The 20491-nt window shown below is 45.4% G+C and overlaps 1 protein-coding gene across 1 annotated transcript in view; it reads right to left on the bottom strand.

Annotated features, from left to right (window-relative positions):
* The window catches only part of LOC311108859 (sodium channel protein type 3 subunit alpha-like), a gene marked incomplete at both ends in the record, with an annotated part of 161677 nt that overhangs the window by 36415 nt on the left and 104771 nt on the right, over positions 1–20491 (bottom strand). The window contains 2 exons of the mRNA XM_084151630.1: positions 9413–9760; positions 9986–10126. Of these exons, the coding sequence (XP_084007756.1) occupies positions 9413–9760; positions 9986–10126 (489 nt within the window). The remainder of the gene's footprint in view (positions 1–9412; positions 9761–9985; positions 10127–20491) is intronic.

Consider the following 20491-nt stretch of genomic DNA (forward strand, 5'->3'; position numbering starts at 1 on the left):
TTGGAGAGCTCTTTGGTCTTGGCCATGGTGGAGAGTTTGGAATCTGATTGATTGATTGCTTCTGTGGACAGGTGTTTTTTATACAGGTAACAAACTGAGATTAGGAGCATTCCCTTTAAGAGTGTGCTCCTAATCTCAGCTCGTTACCTGTATAAAAGACACCTGGGAGCCAGAAATCTTTCTGATTGAGAGGGATTCAAAAATTTATTTCCCTCATTAAAATGCAAATCAATTTATATAACATTTTTGACATGCGTTTTTCTGGATTTTTTTGTTGTTATTCTGTCTCTCACTGTTCAAATAAACCTACCATTAAAATTATAGACTGATCATTTCTTTGTCAGTGGGCAAACATACAAAATCAGCAGGGGATCAAATAATTTTTTCCCTCACTGTACCTCTCACTTTCTGCTCTTCTCCATGACAACGACACATTGCTGCCCGTGATGTTTGTACCCCTGATACAGTTGAAGTCGGATGTTTACATACACTTAGGTTGGAGTCATTAAAACATGTTTTTCAACCACTCCACACATTTCTTGTTAACAAATTATAATTTTGGCGAGTCGGTTAGGACATCTACTTTGTGCATGACACAAGTAATTTCTCCAACAGTTGTTTACAAACAGAATATTTCACTTATAATTCACTGCATCACAATTCCAGTGGGTCAGAAGTTTACATCCACTAAGTTGACTGTGCCTTTAAACAGCTTGGAAAATTCCAGAAAATGATGTCATGTCTTTAGAAGCTTCTGATAGGCTAATTGACATCATTTGAGTCAATTGGAGGTGTACCTGTCGATGTGTTTCAAGGCCTACCTTCAAACTCAGTGCCTATTTGCTTGACATCATGGGAAAATCAAAAGAAATCAGCCAAGACCTCAGAAAAAAAATTGTAGACCTCCACAAGTCTGGTTCATCCTTGGGAGCAATTTCCAAACGCCTGAAGGTACCACGTTCATCTCTACAAACAATGGTACGCAAGTATAAACACCATGGGACCACGCAGCCGTCATACCGCTCAGGAAGGAGACGCGTTCTGTCTCCTAGAGATGAAAGTACTTTGGTGCGAAAAGTGCAAATCAATCCCAGAACAACAGCAAAGGACCTTGTGAAGATGCTGGAGGAAATGGGTACAAAAGTATCTATATCCACAGTAAAACGAGTCCTATATCGACATAACCTGAAAGGCCGCTCAGCAAGGAAAAATCCACTGCTCCAAAACCTGCATTAAAAAACCTGACCACGGTTTGCAACTGCACAAGGTGACAAAGATCGCACTTTTTGGAGAAATGTCCTCTGGTCTGATGAAACAAAAATATAACTGTTTGGCCATAATGACCATCGTTATGTTTGGAGAAAAAAGGGGGACGCTTGCAAGCCAAAGAACACCATCCCAACCGTGAAGTACGGGGGTGGCAGCATAATGCTGTGGGGGTGCTTTGCTGCAGGAGGGACTGGTGCACTTCACAAAATAGATGGCATCATGAGGAAGGAAAATTATGTGGATATATTGAAGCAACATCTCAAGACATCAGTCAGGAAGTTAAAGCTTGGTCGTAAATGGGTCTTCCAAATGGACAATGACCCCAAGCATACTTCCAAAGTTGTGGCAAATTGCTTAAGGACAACAAAGTCAAGGTATTGGAGTGGCCATCACAAAGCCCTGACCTCAATCCTATAGAACATTTGTGGGCAGAACTGAAAAAGCGTGTGCGAGCAAGGAGGCCTACAAACCTGACTCAGTTACACCAGCTCTGTCAGGAGGAATGGGCCAAAATTCACCCAACTTATTGTGGGAAGCTTGTGGAAGGCTACCCGAAACGTTTGACCCAAGTTAAACAATTTAAAGTCAATGCTACCAAATACTAATTGAGTGTATGTAAACTTCTGACCCACTTTGAATGTGATGAAAGAAGTAAAAGCTGAAATAAATCATTCTCTCTACATTTCACATTCTTAAAATAAAGTGGTGATCCTAACTGACCTAAAACAGGGACTTTTTACTAGGATTAAATGTCAGGAGTTGTGAAAAACTGAGTTTAAATGTATTTGGCTAAGGTGTATGTAAACTTCCGACTTCAACTGTACGTACTACTACGCCACTTAGAATGGATGGCCAATACATTCAGTAGCTTCATTTCATGCTATTACTTTGGTAATCAGAAAGTTTGAAATTACTGAACTGTGAATTGCCAATAACGTGAAAATTGTATAATTTACTAGCACTGAAATGAACATGATTGAAAGTTTAAACTAGTTTACTAGTTAAACCCAATCAAATCACAAGTTCTATCTGGAGCATGCTGAGGTATTTCCCGTTGGGTTTAGCAGAAGTAAAAGTGAAGCACAATGGCAGGAAGTGTAGCACTGTAACGTGAGCATGGTCTCTCTATGTTTAGCTCCACACTCATTTTAACAGGATTAGCTTTGCACAATAACCTTGTTAGTGGGATAATCAACATAGGCTTCCCGCTAATACAATATCAAGTCATTAGCGACGGAGTTGACTTTACAAGCTATGCTTATGATGTACAATGAATCAATGGTCAACAACAGCTCCAGGCACTACAAAAACGTACACACGAGCACGTACACACACACACACACACGCGCGCGCACGTACACACACACTCACACACACACACACACACACACACACACTCACGTACACACACACACTCACGTACACACACACACTCACATACACACACGCACACGTACACACACCTACACTCACATACACACTCACACACTCACATACACACACACACTCACATACACACACACGTACACACACACACACACACACTCACATACTTACACACTCACGTACACACACACTCACATACACACTCAAATACGCACGTAAACACTCACATACGCACGTACACACTCACACACGCACGTACACACTCACACACGCACGTACACACACACACACTCACATACACTTACACACTCACATACACACACACGCACACACACACACACTCACATATACACTCACACAAACACTCACATACACACACACACTCACATACACACACACACACTCACACTCACAAACACACACACATACGCTTATCACACACATATACACACCCTACCCTCCGAGGTGTAAAAAGTGGTCCGGGGCTTGGCCCCTGTGTGTGATGAATCAGACAGACAGGCTGTTGACTGAGAAAGAGGTAAGGTGGGGGTCAGAGGTTAAAACATGGCATCTACATTTTCCCAGTCTTTCAACCGGCAGTGGCATAACAGCTCATATAGGAGATTTGTCCGGGTCTGTTGTTCTCTCACAACCCCCCAGCCACACTTTGACGTTAAGGAGTTGTGACTGCCTCCGCTGCACATACTCTCCACAGCAAAAACTAGAGCAGAGACGCTTTGTTTTCAGCTGCTAACCTAATTTATATGGAACTCTTCATTTCCAATGTTTTAGATGATTCTTAATTTTTTTACAATGGAAAACATACACGTACATACGACTACAGTCGTGGTCAAAAGTTTTGAGAATGACACAAATATAAATTTTCATAAAGTCTGCTGCCTCAGTTTTTATGATGGCAATTTGCATATACTCCAGAATGTTATGAAGAGCCATCAGGTGAATTGCAATTAATTGCAAAGTCCCTCTTTGCCATGAAAATGAACTTAATCCCAAAAAAACATTTCCACTGCATTTCAGCCCTGCCACAAAAGGACCAGCTGACATCATGTCAGTGATTCTCTCGTTAACACAGGTGAAAGTGTTGACGAGGACAAGACTGGAGATCACTCTGTCATGCTGATTGAGTTAGAATAACAGACTGGAAGCTTTAAAAGGAGGGTGATGCTTGAAATCATTGTTCTTCCTCTGTTAACCATGGTTACCTGCAAGGAAACACGTGCCGTCATCATTGCTTTGCACAAAAAGGGCTTCACACGCAAGGATATTGCTGCTAGTAAGATTGCACCTAAATCAACCATTTATCAGATCATGAAGAACTTCAAGGAGAGAGGTTCAATTGTTGTGAAGAAGGCCGTCTCCTAAAGTTGATTCAGCTGCGGGATCGGGGCACAACCAGTGCAGAGCTTGCTCAGGAATGGCAGCAGGCAGGTGTGAGTGCATCTGCATGCACAGTGAGGCGAAGACTTTTGGAGGATGGCCTGGTGTCAAGAAGGGCAGCGAGGAAGCCACTTCTCTCCAGGAAAAACATCAGGGACAGACTGATATTCTGCAAAAGGTACAGGGCTTGGACTGCTGAGGACTGGGGTAAAGTAATTTTCTCTGATGAATCCCCTTTCCGATTGTTTGGGGCATCCGGAAAACACTTTGTCCGGAGAAGACAAGGTGAGCGCTACCATCAGTCCTGTGTCATGCCAACAGTAAAGCATCCTGAGACCATTCATGTGTGGGGTTGCTTCTCAGCCAAGGGAGTGGGCTCACTCACAATTTTGCCTAAGAACACAGCCATGAATAAAGAATGGTACCAACACATCCTCCGAGAGCAACTTCTCCCAACCATCCCAGAACAGTTTGGTGACGAACAATGCCTTTTCCAGTATGATGGAGCACCTTGCCATAAGGCAAAAGTGATAACTAAGTGGCTCGGGGAACAAAACATTGGCATTTTGGGTCCATGGCCAGGAAACTCCCCAGACCTTAATCCCATTAAGAACTTGTGGTCAATCCTCAAGAGGCGGGTGGACAAATGAAAACCCACAAATTCTGACAAACTCCAAGCTTTGATTATGCAAGAATGGGCTGCCATCAGTCAGGATGTGGCCCAGAAGTTAATTGACAGCATGCCAGGGCGGATTGTAGAGGTCTTGAAAAAGAAGGGTCAACACTGCAAATATTGACTCTTTGCATAAACTTAATGTAATTGTCAATAAAAGCCTTTGACACTTATGGAATGTTTGTAATTATACTTCAGTATACCTTAGTAACATCTGACAAAAATATCTAAAAACACTGAAGCAGCAAACTTTGTGAAGACCAATACTTGTGTCATTCTCAAAAACGACTGTACATAAACATCCACAACATCACCACCTGCCCTGTTTTGAATGTTTCTGATGAACCTTTATGTGCTAACTAATGTTTCAGGGCAACATTCTCTCTCGCTGCCCTTTTCCCGACAAGGGATAGCGACAGGCACACATCTGAGGCCACGGTTACATTAATAGATGCAGATGGTCGATTTTTATGCCATGTTTTCCCTTGTGGGTCAAATCCACGTATGCATGGGAAACTGGCTAGGGGAATGGACGGAACGGCACACCACCATGATAATATACACAGTGAGCAACAGCAAACGTTTATGGAACATTTCACAAATGTGGAAACCTGATATATCCTCCATGGGAGACATCTATAGAACCGGTTGTTGAGAGAGGCAGGTGTAGGGAAAGATAAAACAGAGTGAGTGGGTGGACGGGCAGGTGTACGAAGATGGAGTGAGTGAAGAGATAAGAGAGAAAGAGAGAACAAGGGAAGGTGAGAAGACAGGTGCGTAGTAAGATTAAAGCAGGTGGGCAAGATGTGACCGCTCACTTAAAACTAATTGGAGCACAGGTGTGCAAAGAGACAAACCAGTCAGCTCTGTTTACCTGTTGGTAATGCTGTATCATGTTCCCATAAACATTTACAAACTGTTCTATATACGATTGCAAATCATGTAGTACACACCGGTGGTAGGCCGAGCCCTCTCTCCCTCTCTCAACTATTTTAACAAGTTAAATTACAGTTTTACATTTATTCAAGGAGCCTGGCTCATTTCACATGCCTCCTTATCAATATAAATGAATATTTGAAAGTAACCCTAACCCCCAGACAACAAAGTAACGTCACACAATCTATCTTTAAATCGTCCCATTTTAATGGATGCAGACACAGTGTGACGAGTACTGAGGATACGAAGAGGCAGGACGAAGACGCAGGAATGAACAATGTAAAGGTTTACTTAACACTGAGCAAGAGAACAACAAAGCGAGCGAGTACACGACAAGACACTAACAAACACACACAACCCAACACTGAACAGTCCAGGGCTATATAGGCGTGGTGATGAGATGATGAGGTGCAGGTGCGCAGGAGGTGATTAGGGTGCGTTGGGTTTCCATTCCGGTGTTGTCGAGGTGGTGCGCTCAGACCGGTGGCTCAGTAGACTGGCGAATCAGAGCGCCGGAGGGGAGCAACGGGAGGAGACGTGACACACAGACACTGTCAAGTGAAAAACAAATGCAGGCAAACAAATGCACTTTGCCCTTAAGGATCTAATTCCATATTCCTGATTGGGCGGAAATATAGAGGGCCATTGTTACCAAGTGGAAGAAGGACCCAATTGCCGAAATAGTAGTATACATCTTTAGAAAGGGGTAAAATTGGACAGGGTATCCATTTTGGGAAGAGTCCGCTCTGGGCCAAATTACACTGGAGGAAAATAGCCTTTGTGCGTGGGTTTGAAGCGGCTCACTTCAGACGGAGAGAGGGATAGAGAGGGAGAGAGAGGGAGAGAGGGGGGGGGGGGGGGAGAGGGAGAGAGAGAGTGGGGGAGAAAGAGGGAGAGAGAGAGACAGAGAGAGAGACAGAGAGAGAGGGATGGAGTGAGGGAGGAGGGAGAGCATGAGAGATAGAGGGAGCAAGAAAGAGAGAAGGCTTTTCTCTCTCCATCTAAGGCGCTCTCTCCAGTCTTTCCAACAGGCAGTTATTAGCCTGGCTAAGCAACCTCTCAGGCCAGAGAGAGAGAGAAAGATATGAGAGAGAGAGAGAGAGAGAGAGAGAGAGAGAGAGAGAGAGAGAGAGAGAGAGAGAGAGAGAGAGAGAGAGAGAGAGAGAGAGAGAGAGAGAGAGAGAGAGAGAGAGAGAGAGAGAGATAGAGATAGAGATAGAGATAGAGATAGAGAGATAGAGAGAGTGAGGACTAGAATAATTCATTAATCTATCTGATCCTCAATTAGTAGACACAATAAACAGCACAGTTCTACCATTTCATGAGCGAGCCAATGTAAGAGACAAGCACACATGACAATGTTTACGCTGCTGCTACTCTGTTAAGTATTTATGCATAGTCACTTTAACTCTACCCACATGTACATATTACCTCAACTACCTCAACTAGCCGGTGCCCCCGCACATTGACTCTGCAACGGTACCCCCCTGTATATATAGCCTCCCTACTGTCACTTTATTTTACTTCTGCTCTTTTTTTTTCTCAACACTTTTTTTTGTTGTTGTTTTATTTTTACTTTTTTTGTTTAAAATAAATGCACTGTTGGTTAAGGGCTGTAAGTAAGCATTTCACTGTAATGTCTGCACCTGTTGTATTCGGCGCATGTGACCAATAACATTTGATTTGATTTGATTTGATTTGATTTGATTTGATGGGCAAATGGCGTCCTGCGGGCCACAGGCCCTCAGATCAATAAATGTTTTAAATGTAAAAAGATACAGAACCAGTCAAAAGTTTGGACACACCTACTCATTCAAGGGTTTTTCTATATTTGTGTGTGCAAAGCAGTCATCAAGACAAAGGGTGGCTACTTTAAAGAATCTCAAATGTAAAATATATTTTGATTTGTTTAACACTTTTTTGGTTATGTGTTATTTCACAATGTAGAAAATAGTAAAAATTAAGAAAAACCCTGGAATGAGTAGGAGTGTCCAAACTGTTGACTGGTACTGTATATATACTGTATATATATTTTTGAAACTTAGTCGGGGTCTCAACTTACTGTTGCAAGTTTGAATAGTAGAATACGCAAGTTGCAATTTCGAAATGTTGTTGTGCATTAAACATTTTTCTCTTGTTATGTCAGTCACTGATAGTCACTCAATTAGCCCATGTCAGCTATCTTTATTTTTTATTGGTAAGTTAGTTAGTAGACTTAGTAATCATGTTCGAATTACCATCCGGGGGGGCCCCATGGATTTTGTTCGTCAGTCTCACTCAGATATCATATTAAAAACTACAAACATTCTCTCCACCCTATGTCAAAATGTGTAGAATTGCATGAAATTAATTATAAAATTGCAAAATCTTCTTCCTGCCACATAGCAAAATGTGTAGAATTGCAGCAAACTTGCTTTAAAACTGCAATATATTCTCTACACACAATGGCAAAATGTGTATGCACGAAATGAACACTAAAACTTACAAAATGTCTCTCCGCTGTCAAGAAGGGGGCTGCTAAAATGTTTTGCTTGCAATGTGGTGGGGGGTTATGCACATTTGGGTACGCAGACCCGCGATCAACTGCAGATTTTTTGTGGCTCCCACCCCCATCAAAGTTGCCCATCCATGCTGTAGAATGAAAAAATACCAACTCTGTCATGATTCCATACCTTCCAGCAGTCTGCACTCTGGAGTCAATCACTAATTAAAGATGTAGTCCGGGATCTTAAGCATTTACAAATTCGTAACATATTGTACGAATTAGAATTCGGAACATATCATACGAATTGGAATTTATCTTTTAATGTTTTAATTTTTTTGCAGTACGTAACATATCATACAAAATGGATGACGTAGAACACAATTCTGCACAATTTTCGGGGCCCCATTTTTGCTCATGAGCAATACTTGCAAAACTACTGGCTGAAATGATACAAAACCTCTGGAGCATCACTATAAAGTAGACAATATTAGCCTTACTAACCAGGTTTCCATCCAACCTTCTTATGCGCGTAAAGTACAAAAATATAACGACAGGCCTGATTGAAACAGCAAATTTCGACAAAATAAAATATGCCAGACAAGGTGGGATCTTTTTGTGTCTGTAAAATGATTTATGCGAGAAATGACGATGGAAGCGCTTTTATGCACAAAATATTAATATGATAACCATCATATATCGAAGTAAACTTGGAGTCACTTGATGACATGTTGTGTGGTCCTTCCACTACGACTCGGGAGGACATGCAGTTTATTAGGCTACTGATCAAAGAAGTTATGATGAACTACACAGGGTGGTGAAAGTGAAAGGTGATGAGCTTGATGCTCCTTTCCAATAAATAGCACTACACAGCTGATTCAAATAATGAAAGCTTGATGATGAGTTGGTTATTTGAATCAGCTGTGTAGTGCTCGGGGTTGCTATAAAACGCAACCTTTTTGTGTGACAAAACCATCTGTAGAGTTGAAAACGCGATGGAAACCCATTTAACTTGTATTTTTTATTCAGTACAGGGGAATTTAACCGCAAAAGTTACCACGTCATCACGCAAAGCCTTTTATCCGCAACAAGTCAATTGTTTTAATGCAGATTTTAGAATATTCGTATGAAAATATTTCGCCAGTTGGGTGGAAACCTAGCTTATGATGAGATAACAATATCTTAATGGCTCGTATCGCAAAGATGCAACTGATATTGTTATAGACTTTCCAGTTTCAGTACACATCACTACCACCAACCCATCCTACCTGCTTGCTCTCTTCCTCCTCTTCCTCCTCCTCCTCCTCCGAGCTCTCGCTCTCATCCTCATCTTCATCATCCTCCTCGGGGAACTCCACGTCTGACTCGCCAGAAGCGATGGGCACACTGATGGTCAGATTGGGGTTGGTCATGTAGCTGTCATCCACCTCCGGGACCATAATCTGCTCTCCGTGGCGCCCGATCACCCCGATCCCTCCCCCCACCGTCACCGCTGTCCCGTTGCCCACCTCGCCAAGCGGAGCACCGTGGCTCAGCCTCTTGAGCTTCAGCATGGCCTTTGTTTCTTTGCTCTTCTGCCGTCGCCGCTTGAAGTTGCCGTTGAAGTAGTCGCAGATCTACAATGAAGTAATGAACTACGTTTAGAATATGTGATGAACTTGTATTTTTGCATGTATTTGAATTTTTTGTGTGATTAATTTGTTTGTTTGGTTGTTATTGGTTGTTTTATTTTGCCCCATAGTACATTTCGTGTCATATCTTACCTTGAATTTATGTAATTGTCCACACTATATAGTAAAAAAAAAGTAGATCATAATTATTAAATAAAAAACAAATCCAACCTGGCTTCGGAGCCAGCCCATGCCGCTTTTGATGCGGCCAAGAGCGATCTGCAGGTTGTTCATCTCGCCATCGTCATCGGGCGCCGAGAGGTTGTCCGAGCTGAACGAACTGAGCAGCAAGGCTAGGAAGAGGTTGAGTACCTGGGAGGAGGAGAGAGGGAGATTAGTTTGAATAAAGCCTTGTCCTTCTGTTTAGTATGACTGGAGTCATTAAGATGTTATTACTTTCACGTTGATTGAAAACTTAGTCACAAACAACATTATCTTAAAGTAAACCATACAGCTGGATAAAAAGACTAGATAAAGCTAGCCTGCAGGTTTGGTTCCTGTAAGCGGGAGCGTTGAGGCAGTGTGGACGGTGAGGGGCCAGATGTGTAACACTAGAAATGTAAACAGCAGGAGTGATTTGGGCCCGGTATAAATGTCAGCCTCCAACAGGAACCGGAGATCTCCATGTTAAACAAGAGAACCTACTCCTCTGGGTTGTAGTGCTGTGTGGTTTTAGTGTGTGTGTGTGTATGTGTGAGTGTGTGTCTATGCATCCGTGCTTGTGTTCGTGCCTGCCTGCATTTGCAGATGCATGTGTGCGTGAAAGTGTGTGCGCTTGTTTGATTAAAGTGCACACAGCAACCATGGTCCCTTAGACACAGGGCCACTTTTCCTCAGTTTAGTAAATGTCAACTGTGCATGCAGTTTCATCATAGAATTTAATTACCATTGTGTAATAATTACAAACATCATTTTGTAGTCAAATTGAGATATTTTCCATATCCTGACATGAGCTTCATAAATGAAACCCTTTCTGTGATTTGATAGAGCCTATCAAAGTAACATTACACATTTTCCCCAGGGGCCACATTCGGTCTACAATGCACTTAAAGTTAGTTATATTTCCTCCACGTCGTATGTTTGACACCCCTGTCCTAGACCTAAAATGCATTGTTTACCTGAGACGGTTCTCTCTCTGTTTCTCCAACGGCTCATAGCTGTTGTAGCAACACATCAATCAAATCAATCCAAATCAATTAATTATCATGTCATTCATCTGTTTCTTGATAACCGTCCATTCTGCAGCCAGCATCAATCAAAGTTGACAATGTTGTATGGTTCTGAGATGCATCCATATGTGTGTGTGTGCATGCGTGTGTGTTTGAGGATGGGAGTTGGAGGCGACGCAGCCCTGGACTGGACCCCCTTTGCCTGCCCCTCTCCACCCCCTATGCCCCGTGCCCGTCTCGCCATGCCTGGTGCCCGCTGTGACAGGTGTAATTAGGTGTCTGGCTTTTCTATTTTCTGCTCTGCTACACTTGTCCTTTAAAACACACCGTCCATGCCATCCTGCCATCTGAGAGAGTGATGCAGCAAAACACCATGTTGTCCACTGAATCACCACATCTTGCTTCCAACCATTAAATTATTTCAGGGCAAGAAGAGGTGTCTTAGGATGTAGGCTGATTTTGGGATGAGGCTTTTTAGGTTTGCAGGATGAGGTTGACCTTAGAAAATATGGACATTCAGATCTACACCCAACACTCCCCCATTGAGAATCCACAGGAGACACATCATAGAAGCTCCTCCATAAACACCTCATATCTTATCCCATATAGCCCAAGGAGCCCACTGTGCTGCGCTGGGCAGATGATTACGTGTCAAATCGCAACACTCGCCTCGCATGTTGATATGTTATGTTTGTCGCCAGGTGATTGCTGGCACACCTATCCAGGATATAACCTTGGCTCCTAAATGGCCCTGATCAGCCATAAGCTGCTTTATCATGATTCATGTATATATGGCGTAGTCGGCTGCTTTACCATGGTAATAAATATATATGTCATAGTCGGCTGCTTTACCATGATTATAAATATATATATGGCATAGTCGGCTGCTTTACCATGATTATAAATATATATGGCATAGTCGGCTGCTTTACCATGGTTATAAATATATATAGCATAGTCGGCTGCTTTATCATGATTATAAATACAGTGGGGGGAAAAAGTATTTAGTCAGCCACCAATTGTGCAAGTTCTCCCACTTAAAAATATGAGAGAGGCCTGTAATTTTCATCATAGGTACACATCAACTATGACAGACAAATTGAGAATTTTTTTCTCCAGAAAATCACATTGTAGGATTTTTAATGAATTTATTTGCAAATTATGGTGGAAAATAAGTATTTGGTCACCTACAAACAAGCAAGATTTCTGGCTCTCACAGACCTGTAGCTTCTTCTTTAAGAGGCTCCTCTGTCCTCCACTCGTGACCTGTATTAATTGCACCTGTTTGAACTTGTTATCAGTATAAAAGACACCTGTCCACAACCTCAAACAGTCACACTCCAAACTCCACTATGGCCAAGACCAAAGAGCTGTCAAAGGACACCAGAAACAAAATTGTAGACCTGCACCAGGCTGGGAAGACTGAATCTGCAATAGGTAAGCAGCTTGGTTTGAAGAAATCAACTGTGGGAGCAATTATTAGGAAATGGAAGACATACAAGACCACTGATAATCTCCCTCGATCTGGGGCTCCACGCAAGATCTCACCCCGTGGGGTCAAAATGATCACAAGAACGGTGAGCAAAAATCCCAGAACCACACGGGGGGACCTAGTGAATGACCTGCAGAGAGCTGGGACCAAAGTAACAAAGCCTACCATCAGTAACGCACTACGCCACCAGGGACTCAAATCCTGCAGTGCCAGACGTGTCCCCCTGCTTAAGCCAGTACATGTCCAGGCCCGTCTGAAGTTTGCTAGAGTGCATTTGGATGATCAAGAAGAGGATTGGGAGAATGTCATATGGTCAGATGAAACCAAAATAGAACTTTTTGGTAAAAACCCAACTCGTCGTGTTTGGAGGACAAAGAATGCTGAGTTGCATCCAAAGAACACAATACCTACTGTGAAGCATGGGGGTGGAAACATCATGCTTTGGGGCTGTTTTTCTGCAAAGGGACCAGGACGACTGATCCGTGTAAAGCAAAGAATGAATGGGGCCATGTATCATGAGATTTTGAGTGAAAACCTCCTTCCATCAGCAAGGGCATTGAAGGGCATTGAAGATGAAACGTGGCTGGGTCTTTCAGCATGACAATGATCCCAAACACACCGCCCGGGCAACGAAGGAGTGGCTTCGTAAGAAGCATTTCAAGGTCCTGGAGTGGCCTAGCAAGTCTCTTGATCTCAACCCCATAGAAAATCTTTGGAGGGAGTTGAAAGTCTGTGTTGCCCAGCGACAGCCCCAAAACATCACTGCTCTAGAGGAGATCTGCATGGAGGAATGGGCCAAAATACCAGCAACAGTGTGTGAAAACCTTGTGAAGACTTACAGAAAACGTTTGACCTGTGTCATTGCCAACAAAGGGTATATAACAAAGTATTGAGAAACTTTTGTTATTGACCAAATACTTCTTTTCCACCATAATTTGCAAATAAATTCATTAAGATTATTTTTTCTCATTTTGTCTGTCATAGTTGACGTGTACCTATGATGAAAATTACAGGCCTCTCTCATCTTTTTAAGTGGGAGAACTTGCACAATTGGTGGCTGACTAAATACTTTATTTCTCCACTGTATATATAGAACATAATCTGCTCAACCCTCCTCCTCCAACCTCAATCCACCCCATTTTTTACATTTACATTTTAGTCATTTAGCAGACGCTCTTATCCAGAGCGACTTACAGTTACATTATTTTATTTTTTAATTTTTCATACTGGACCCCCGTGGGAATCGAACCCACAACCCTGGCGTTGCAAGCGGCATGCTCTACCAACTGAGCTACATCCCTGCCGGCCATTCCCTCCCCTACCCTGGACGACGCTGGGCCAATTGTGCACCGCCTCATGGGTCTCCCGGTCGCGGCCGGCTACGACAGAGCCTGGATTCGAACCAGGATCTCTAGTGGCACGGCTAGCACTGTGATGCAGTGCCTTAGACCACTGTGCCACTCGGGAGGCAACCCCAACGGTGTTACTATGAAATCCCCCCCCACGGAATTACCAACGGGTAATAACATTTAAACTGAAGTGCTATAATGCTATGATAAACCTTATAGGCTAATAGGATTTTATTTTCCAGACCAATGTCAAATTGGTTATTATAATGAATGTGTCCTTTTTTAAAATCAATTTGTATTGCATGGCTACTGTAGCCTATAGCCTGGGATAGGATAAAGTAATCCTTCTACCCCCCCTTACCCCACCCCAAAGAAAAAAAAAAAAAAAAAAAAAATGGTTGTAAAGTGGTTATCCCACTGGCTATGAGGTGAATGCACCAATTTGTAAGTCGCTCTGGATAAGAGCGTCTGCTAAATGACGTAAATGTAAATGTAAATGTATAGGAGAAAAGAATGACTGTACATCCAACTTGATTAGCAGATATATTCTCAATTCCCAATGGGATTAATAGGAACTCACAAACACCTTGTGAATACAGAGGGTTGATTCCCATGGGATGCTCTTCATTTGGTGATGAGTCAGCCAGTCATTCAGCCAGTCAGTCAAAAAGTCAGTCAAGACACACAGATTTGCGCATTGGCACACACAAAGACACAGGGCGGGTTTAGGGTCATTAAATACTGTGTGGATGAAGGGCAGGTAGGTGGCAGGCGGGTTGAATAAAGAGAAAACAATACCTTAAAAATCCATAAATATATAATTATTGTGCAATTTATATCTATAAGGAAACATATAATGACTGAAGAGAAGCTGTATGTACAGTTGAAGTCGGAAGTTTACATACACTTAGGTTGGAGTCATTCAAACTTGTTTTTCAACCACTCCACACATTTCTTGTTAAAAACTATAGTATTGGCAAGTCGGTCAGGACATCTATTTTGTGCATGACACAAGTAATTTTTCCAACAATTGTTTACAGACAGATATTTCACTTACAATTCACTGTATCACAATTCCAGTGGGTCAGAAGTTTACATACACTAAGTTGACTGTGCCTTTAAAGAGCTTGGAAAATTCCAGAAAATGATGTCATGGCTTTAGAAGCTTCTGATAGGCTAATTGACATCATTTGAGTCAATTGGAGGTGTACCTGTGGATGTATTTCAAGGCCTACCTTCAAAGTCAGTGCCTCTTTGCTTGACATCATGGGTAAATCAAAAGAAATCAGCCAAGACCTCAGAAAAATGAATTGTAGACCTCCACAAGTCTGGTTCATCCTTGGGAGCCATTTCCAAACGCCTGAAGGTACCACGTTCATCTGTACAAACAATGGTACGCAAGTATAAACACCATTGGACCACGCAGCCGTCATACCGCTCAGGAAGGAGACGCGTTCTGTCTCCTAGAGATGAACGTACTTTGGTGCGAAAAGTGCAAATCAATCCCAGAACAACAGCAAAGGACCTTGTGAAGATGCTGGAGGAAACAGGTACAAAAGTATCTATATCCACAGTAAAACGAGTCCTATATCGACATAACCTTAAAGGCCACTCAGCAAGGAAGAAGCCACTGCTCCAAAACCGTCATATAAAAGCCAGACTACGGTTTGCAACTACACATGTGGACAAAGACCGTACTTTTTGGAGAAATGTCCTCTGGTCTGATGAAACAAAAATAGAACTGTTTGGCCATAATGACCATTGTTATGTTTGGAGGAAAAAGGGGGACGCTTGCAAGCCAAAGAACACCATCCCAACCGTGAAGAACGGGGGTGGCAGCATCATACTGTGGGGGTGCTTTGCTGCAGGAGGGACAGGTGTACTTCACAAAATAGATGGCATCATGAGGAAGGAAAATGATATGGATATATTGAAGCAACATCTAAAGACATCAGTCAGGAAGTTAAAGCTTGGTCGCAAATGGGTCTTCCAAATGGACAATGACCCCAAGCATACTTCCAAAGTTGTGGCAAAATGGCTTAAGGACAGCAAAGTCAAGGTACTGGAGTGGCCATCACAAAGCCCTGACCTCAATCCTATAGAAAATGTGTGGGCAGAACTGAAAAAGCGTGTGCGAGCAAGGAGGCCTACAAACCTGACTCAGTTACACCAGCTCTGTCAGGAGGAATGGGCCAAAATTCACCCAACTTATTGTGGAAAGCTTGTGGAAGGCTACCCGAAAGGTTTGACCCAAGTTGAACAACTTAAAGGCAATGCTACCAAATACTAATTGAGTGTATGTAAACTTCTGACCCACTGGGAATGTGATGAAAGAAATAAAAGCTGAAATAAATAATTATCTCTACTATTATTCTGACATTTCACATTCTTAAAATAAAGTGGTGATCCTAACTGACCTAAGACAGGGAATTTTTACTAGGATTAAATGTCAGGAATTGTGAAAAACTGAGTTTAAACGTAGTTGGCTGTCAGAGTGGTGTGTGTAGATGAGTGGAAAGGAATCAAGCGCAGGAACCAGGATGACTTCAACCGTCTTTTATATATACGTTCAACACGTGAACCCAAAAATAGTCGCCAACCCAACCGGGTGGCGCAAAACAATTACGCACAAAACACGGTGCGAAATACACAAGAAAAGCGCACGCAGTGCGAACTCTCGGGACAAGCCAACAACGAGAGAAAGGTATCCTTACAGAGGCAGTCTGACAAAAACAATCACGCATAACACCTGACCCACACACACGAAACTAAATAGGGAAACAATTAAGACACAAATAAGGGACAGGTGTTATGAACAGACAAAACCAAATGAACATGAAACATAGAACGGTGCCAGCTAGTACTCCGGAGACGACGACCGCCGAAGCCTGCCCGAACAAGGAAGAGGAGCAGCCTCGGCCGAAACCGTGACAGTACCCCCCCCTTGACGCGCGGCTCCAGCCGTGCGCCGACCCGGAGCTCGGGGACGACCCGGACGACGCGGAGCAGGGCGCGCAGGATGACCCCGATGGAAATCGGTCAGTAGGGACTGGTCCAATACGTCCCTCCTTGGCACCCAGCACCGCTCCTCCGGACCGTACCCCTCCCACTCCACGAGATATTGAAGACCCCCCATCCGGCGTCTAGAATCCAGGATGGACCTCACGGTGTACGCCGGAGCCCCCTCGATGTCCAACGGGGGCGGAGGAGTCTCCTCAATCTCAAAGTCCTGGAGTGGACCAGCTACCACCGGCCTGAGGAGAGACACATGGAACGAGGGGTTAATATTTTTGTAATCAACAGGTAGTTCTAACCTATAACTCACCTCGTTCAATCTCCTCAGGACTTTAAATGGCCCCACAAACCGCCGACCCAGCTTCCGGCAGGGCAGGCGGAGGGGCAGGTTTCTGGTTGAGAGCCAGACTCGATCTCCAGGTGCGTATACTGGCCCCTCACTGCGGTGTAGGTCGGCGCTCGTCTTCTGTCGACGTATGGCACGCTGCAGATGGACGTGTGCAGCGTCCCACGTCTCCTCCGAGCGCCGCACCCACTCATCCACAGCGGGGGCCTCGATCTGGCTCTCATGCCATGGTGCCAGAACCGGCTGGTACCCTAATACACACTGAAAAGGGGTTAGTTGGGTGGAGGAGTGGCGAAGAGAGTTCTGTGCCATCTCGGCCCAGGGCACATATCTCGCCCACTCCTCCGGCCGGCCCTGACAGTATGACCTCAGAAACCTACCCACATCCTGGTTGACCCGTTCAACCTGCCCATTACTCTCCGGGTGGTAACCCGAGGTAAGGCTTACCGAAACCCCCAGCCGTTCCATAAATGCTCTCCACACTCTAGAGGTGAACTGGGGGCCTCGGTCAGACACTATATCCTCGGGTACCCCGTAATGCCGGAAGACATGGGTGAACAGAGCCTCTGCGGTCTGTAGGGCCGTGGGTAGACCCGGCATGGGAAGGAGACGACAGGCCTTAGAGAACCGATCCACAACGACCAGGATGGTAGTATTCCCCTGTGAGGGGGGAAGGTCGGTAACAAAATCCACCGAGAGGTGGGACCAGGGCCGTTGTGGAATAGGCAGGGGTTGTAACTTACCCCTGGGCAAATGTCTGGGCGCCTTACACTGGGCACACACCGAACAGGAGGAGACATAAATCCTCACATCCCTAGCTAACGTTGGCCACCAGTACTTCGTGCTAAGGCAGTGCACTGTCCGGCCGATACCCGGATGGCCAGAGGAGAGGGACGTATGAGCCCAACAAATGAGGCGATCGCGTACCTCGAGCGGAACGTACGTCCGACCCACAGGACACTGTGGAGGACTCGGGTCGGTGCGTAACGCCCGCTCGATCTCCCCATCCACCTCCCACACCACCGGAGCAACCAGACAAGACTCCGGTAGTATGGGCGTGGACTCAACTGACCTCTCCTCTGCGTCATACCGCCGAGACAGAGCATCTGCCTTCCCGTTCTGGGACCCAGGGATGTATGTGATTTTAAACACAAACCGGGCTAGAAACATAGTCCAGCGAGCCTGGCGAGGATTCAGTCTCCTAGCTGCCCGGATGTACTCCAGGTTACGATGGTCAGTTAAAATGAGGAAAGGGTGTTGAGCCCCCTCGAGCCAATGCCGCCACACCTTTAGGGCCTGGACCACGGCTAACAGCTCCCTGTCTCCTACGTCATAATTCCGCTCCGCCGGACTGAGCTTCTTACTGTAAAACGCACAGGGACGGAGTTTAGGTGGAGTGCCAGAACGCTGGGAAAGAACGGCCCCTATCCCGGCCTCTGACGCGTCCACCTCTACTTGGAACGGTAAAGAGGGATCCGGATGCGCCAACACCGGCGCCGAGGTAAACAGGTCCTTCAGTCTCCCAAAGGCCCTGTCCGCCTCAGCTGACCACCGCAAGCGCACCGGACCCCCCTTTAACAGAGACGTTATGGGAGCTGCCACCTGTCCAAAACCCCGGATAAACCTCCGGTAATAATTCGCAAAACCCAAGAACCGTTGCACCTCCTTCACAGTGGTTGGGGTCTGCCAATTACGCACAGCTGCCACCCGGTCTACCTCCATCTTCACCCCTGACGCAGACAACTGGTAACCCAGAAAGGAGACCGACTTCTGGAAAAACAGACATTTCTCTGCCTTGACATATAGGTCATGCTCCAACAGCCGCCTCAATACTCGGCGCACCAGGGCTACATGCTCAGCACGGGTAGGACTATACACCAGAATGTCGTCGATGTACACCACTACTCCCTGTCCCTGCATGTCCCGGAAAATCTCATTGACGAAGGATTGGAAGACTGAGGGAGCATTCATCAACCCATATAGCATGACTAGATACTCGTAGTGTCCGGAAGTCGTGCTAAACGCTGTCTTCCATTCATCGCCCTCTCGAATGCGCACCAAGTTATATGCGCTCCTAAGATCCAATTTTGTAAAGAACCGCGCACCGTGCAGTGACTCCGTCATAGTCGCAATCAGAGGAAGTGGATAGCTGTACTTCACTGTGATCTGATTGAGACCGCGGTAATCAATACACGGGCGCATACCTCCATCCTTTTTCTTTACAAAAAAGAAACTTGAGGAAGCGGGTGAAACGGAGGCCCGTATGTATCCCTGTCTAAGAGACTCAGAGATGTACGTCTCCATAGCCTTTCTCTCCTCTTGAGACAAGGGATACACATGGCTCCGCGGGAGAGCTGCTCCTGACTGGAGATCTATCGCACAATCCCCCCGCCTATGAGGCGGCAACTGCGCCGCCCGAGTCTTACTGAACGCCAGTGCCAAATCCTCATACTCGGGGGGAATCTGCAGTGCTGGCATCAGATTCGGACTCTCCACCGAGGTCGCCCCTATGGAAACACCCAGACACCGCCCCTCACATTGAGCAGACCACCCTTTAAGAGCTTTCTCTCGCCACCCAATAATAGGGTCATGAGTCATCAACCAGGGAAGACCCAGCACTACCGGATACGCAGGAGAGTCAATCAGATAGAGCTGAATTCTCTCCTCATGACCCTCCTGCGCCATCATCTGAAGGGGCGCTGTGACCTCCCTAATCAACCCAGACCCTAACGGACGGCTATCTAGGGCATGGACGGGGAAAGGCTTATCCACTGGAAGAAGGGGAATCCCTAACTCTATACAGAACTGGCGATCTACAAAATTCCCAGCTGCGCCTGAATCTACCAGCGCCTTATGCTGGGAACGAGGTGCAACCTGTGGGAAACAAACAGGCAAGGTTAGGTGCACGACAGAAAGCTCTGGGTAAGCAGGGCGCCTACTCACCTGGGTGGACCCCCCAATGCGTGACCTGCCTTCTCCCTCACTGGAGGACCCGCCCCAACACCTAGCCGCGGTGTGCCCTCCACGACCACAGTTGGTGCAAGGGCCGGGTCCCCTCGGGCTCCTCCTCCTCCGTTCCCTAGCGCCAGCACCTCCGAGCTCCATAGGGCTCGGCTCGGAGGTGCTGGAGAGTGGAATGGGCAACCCCCTCCCGGAACGTCCACGGGTGGCGAGCAGGGTATCCAGCCGGATGGCCATGTCGACAAGCTGGTCGAAAGACAACGAAGTGTCCCTGCACGCCAACTCTCGCTGGACGTCCTCCCGGAGGCTGCAGCGGAAATGGTCGATATGGGCCCGCTCATTCCA

Source organism: Coregonus lavaretus (genome assembly GCF_964263955.1).
Source record: "Coregonus lavaretus genome assembly, chromosome: 34".
NCBI classification, from domain to species: Eukaryota; Metazoa; Chordata; class Actinopteri; order Salmoniformes; family Salmonidae; genus Coregonus; species Coregonus lavaretus.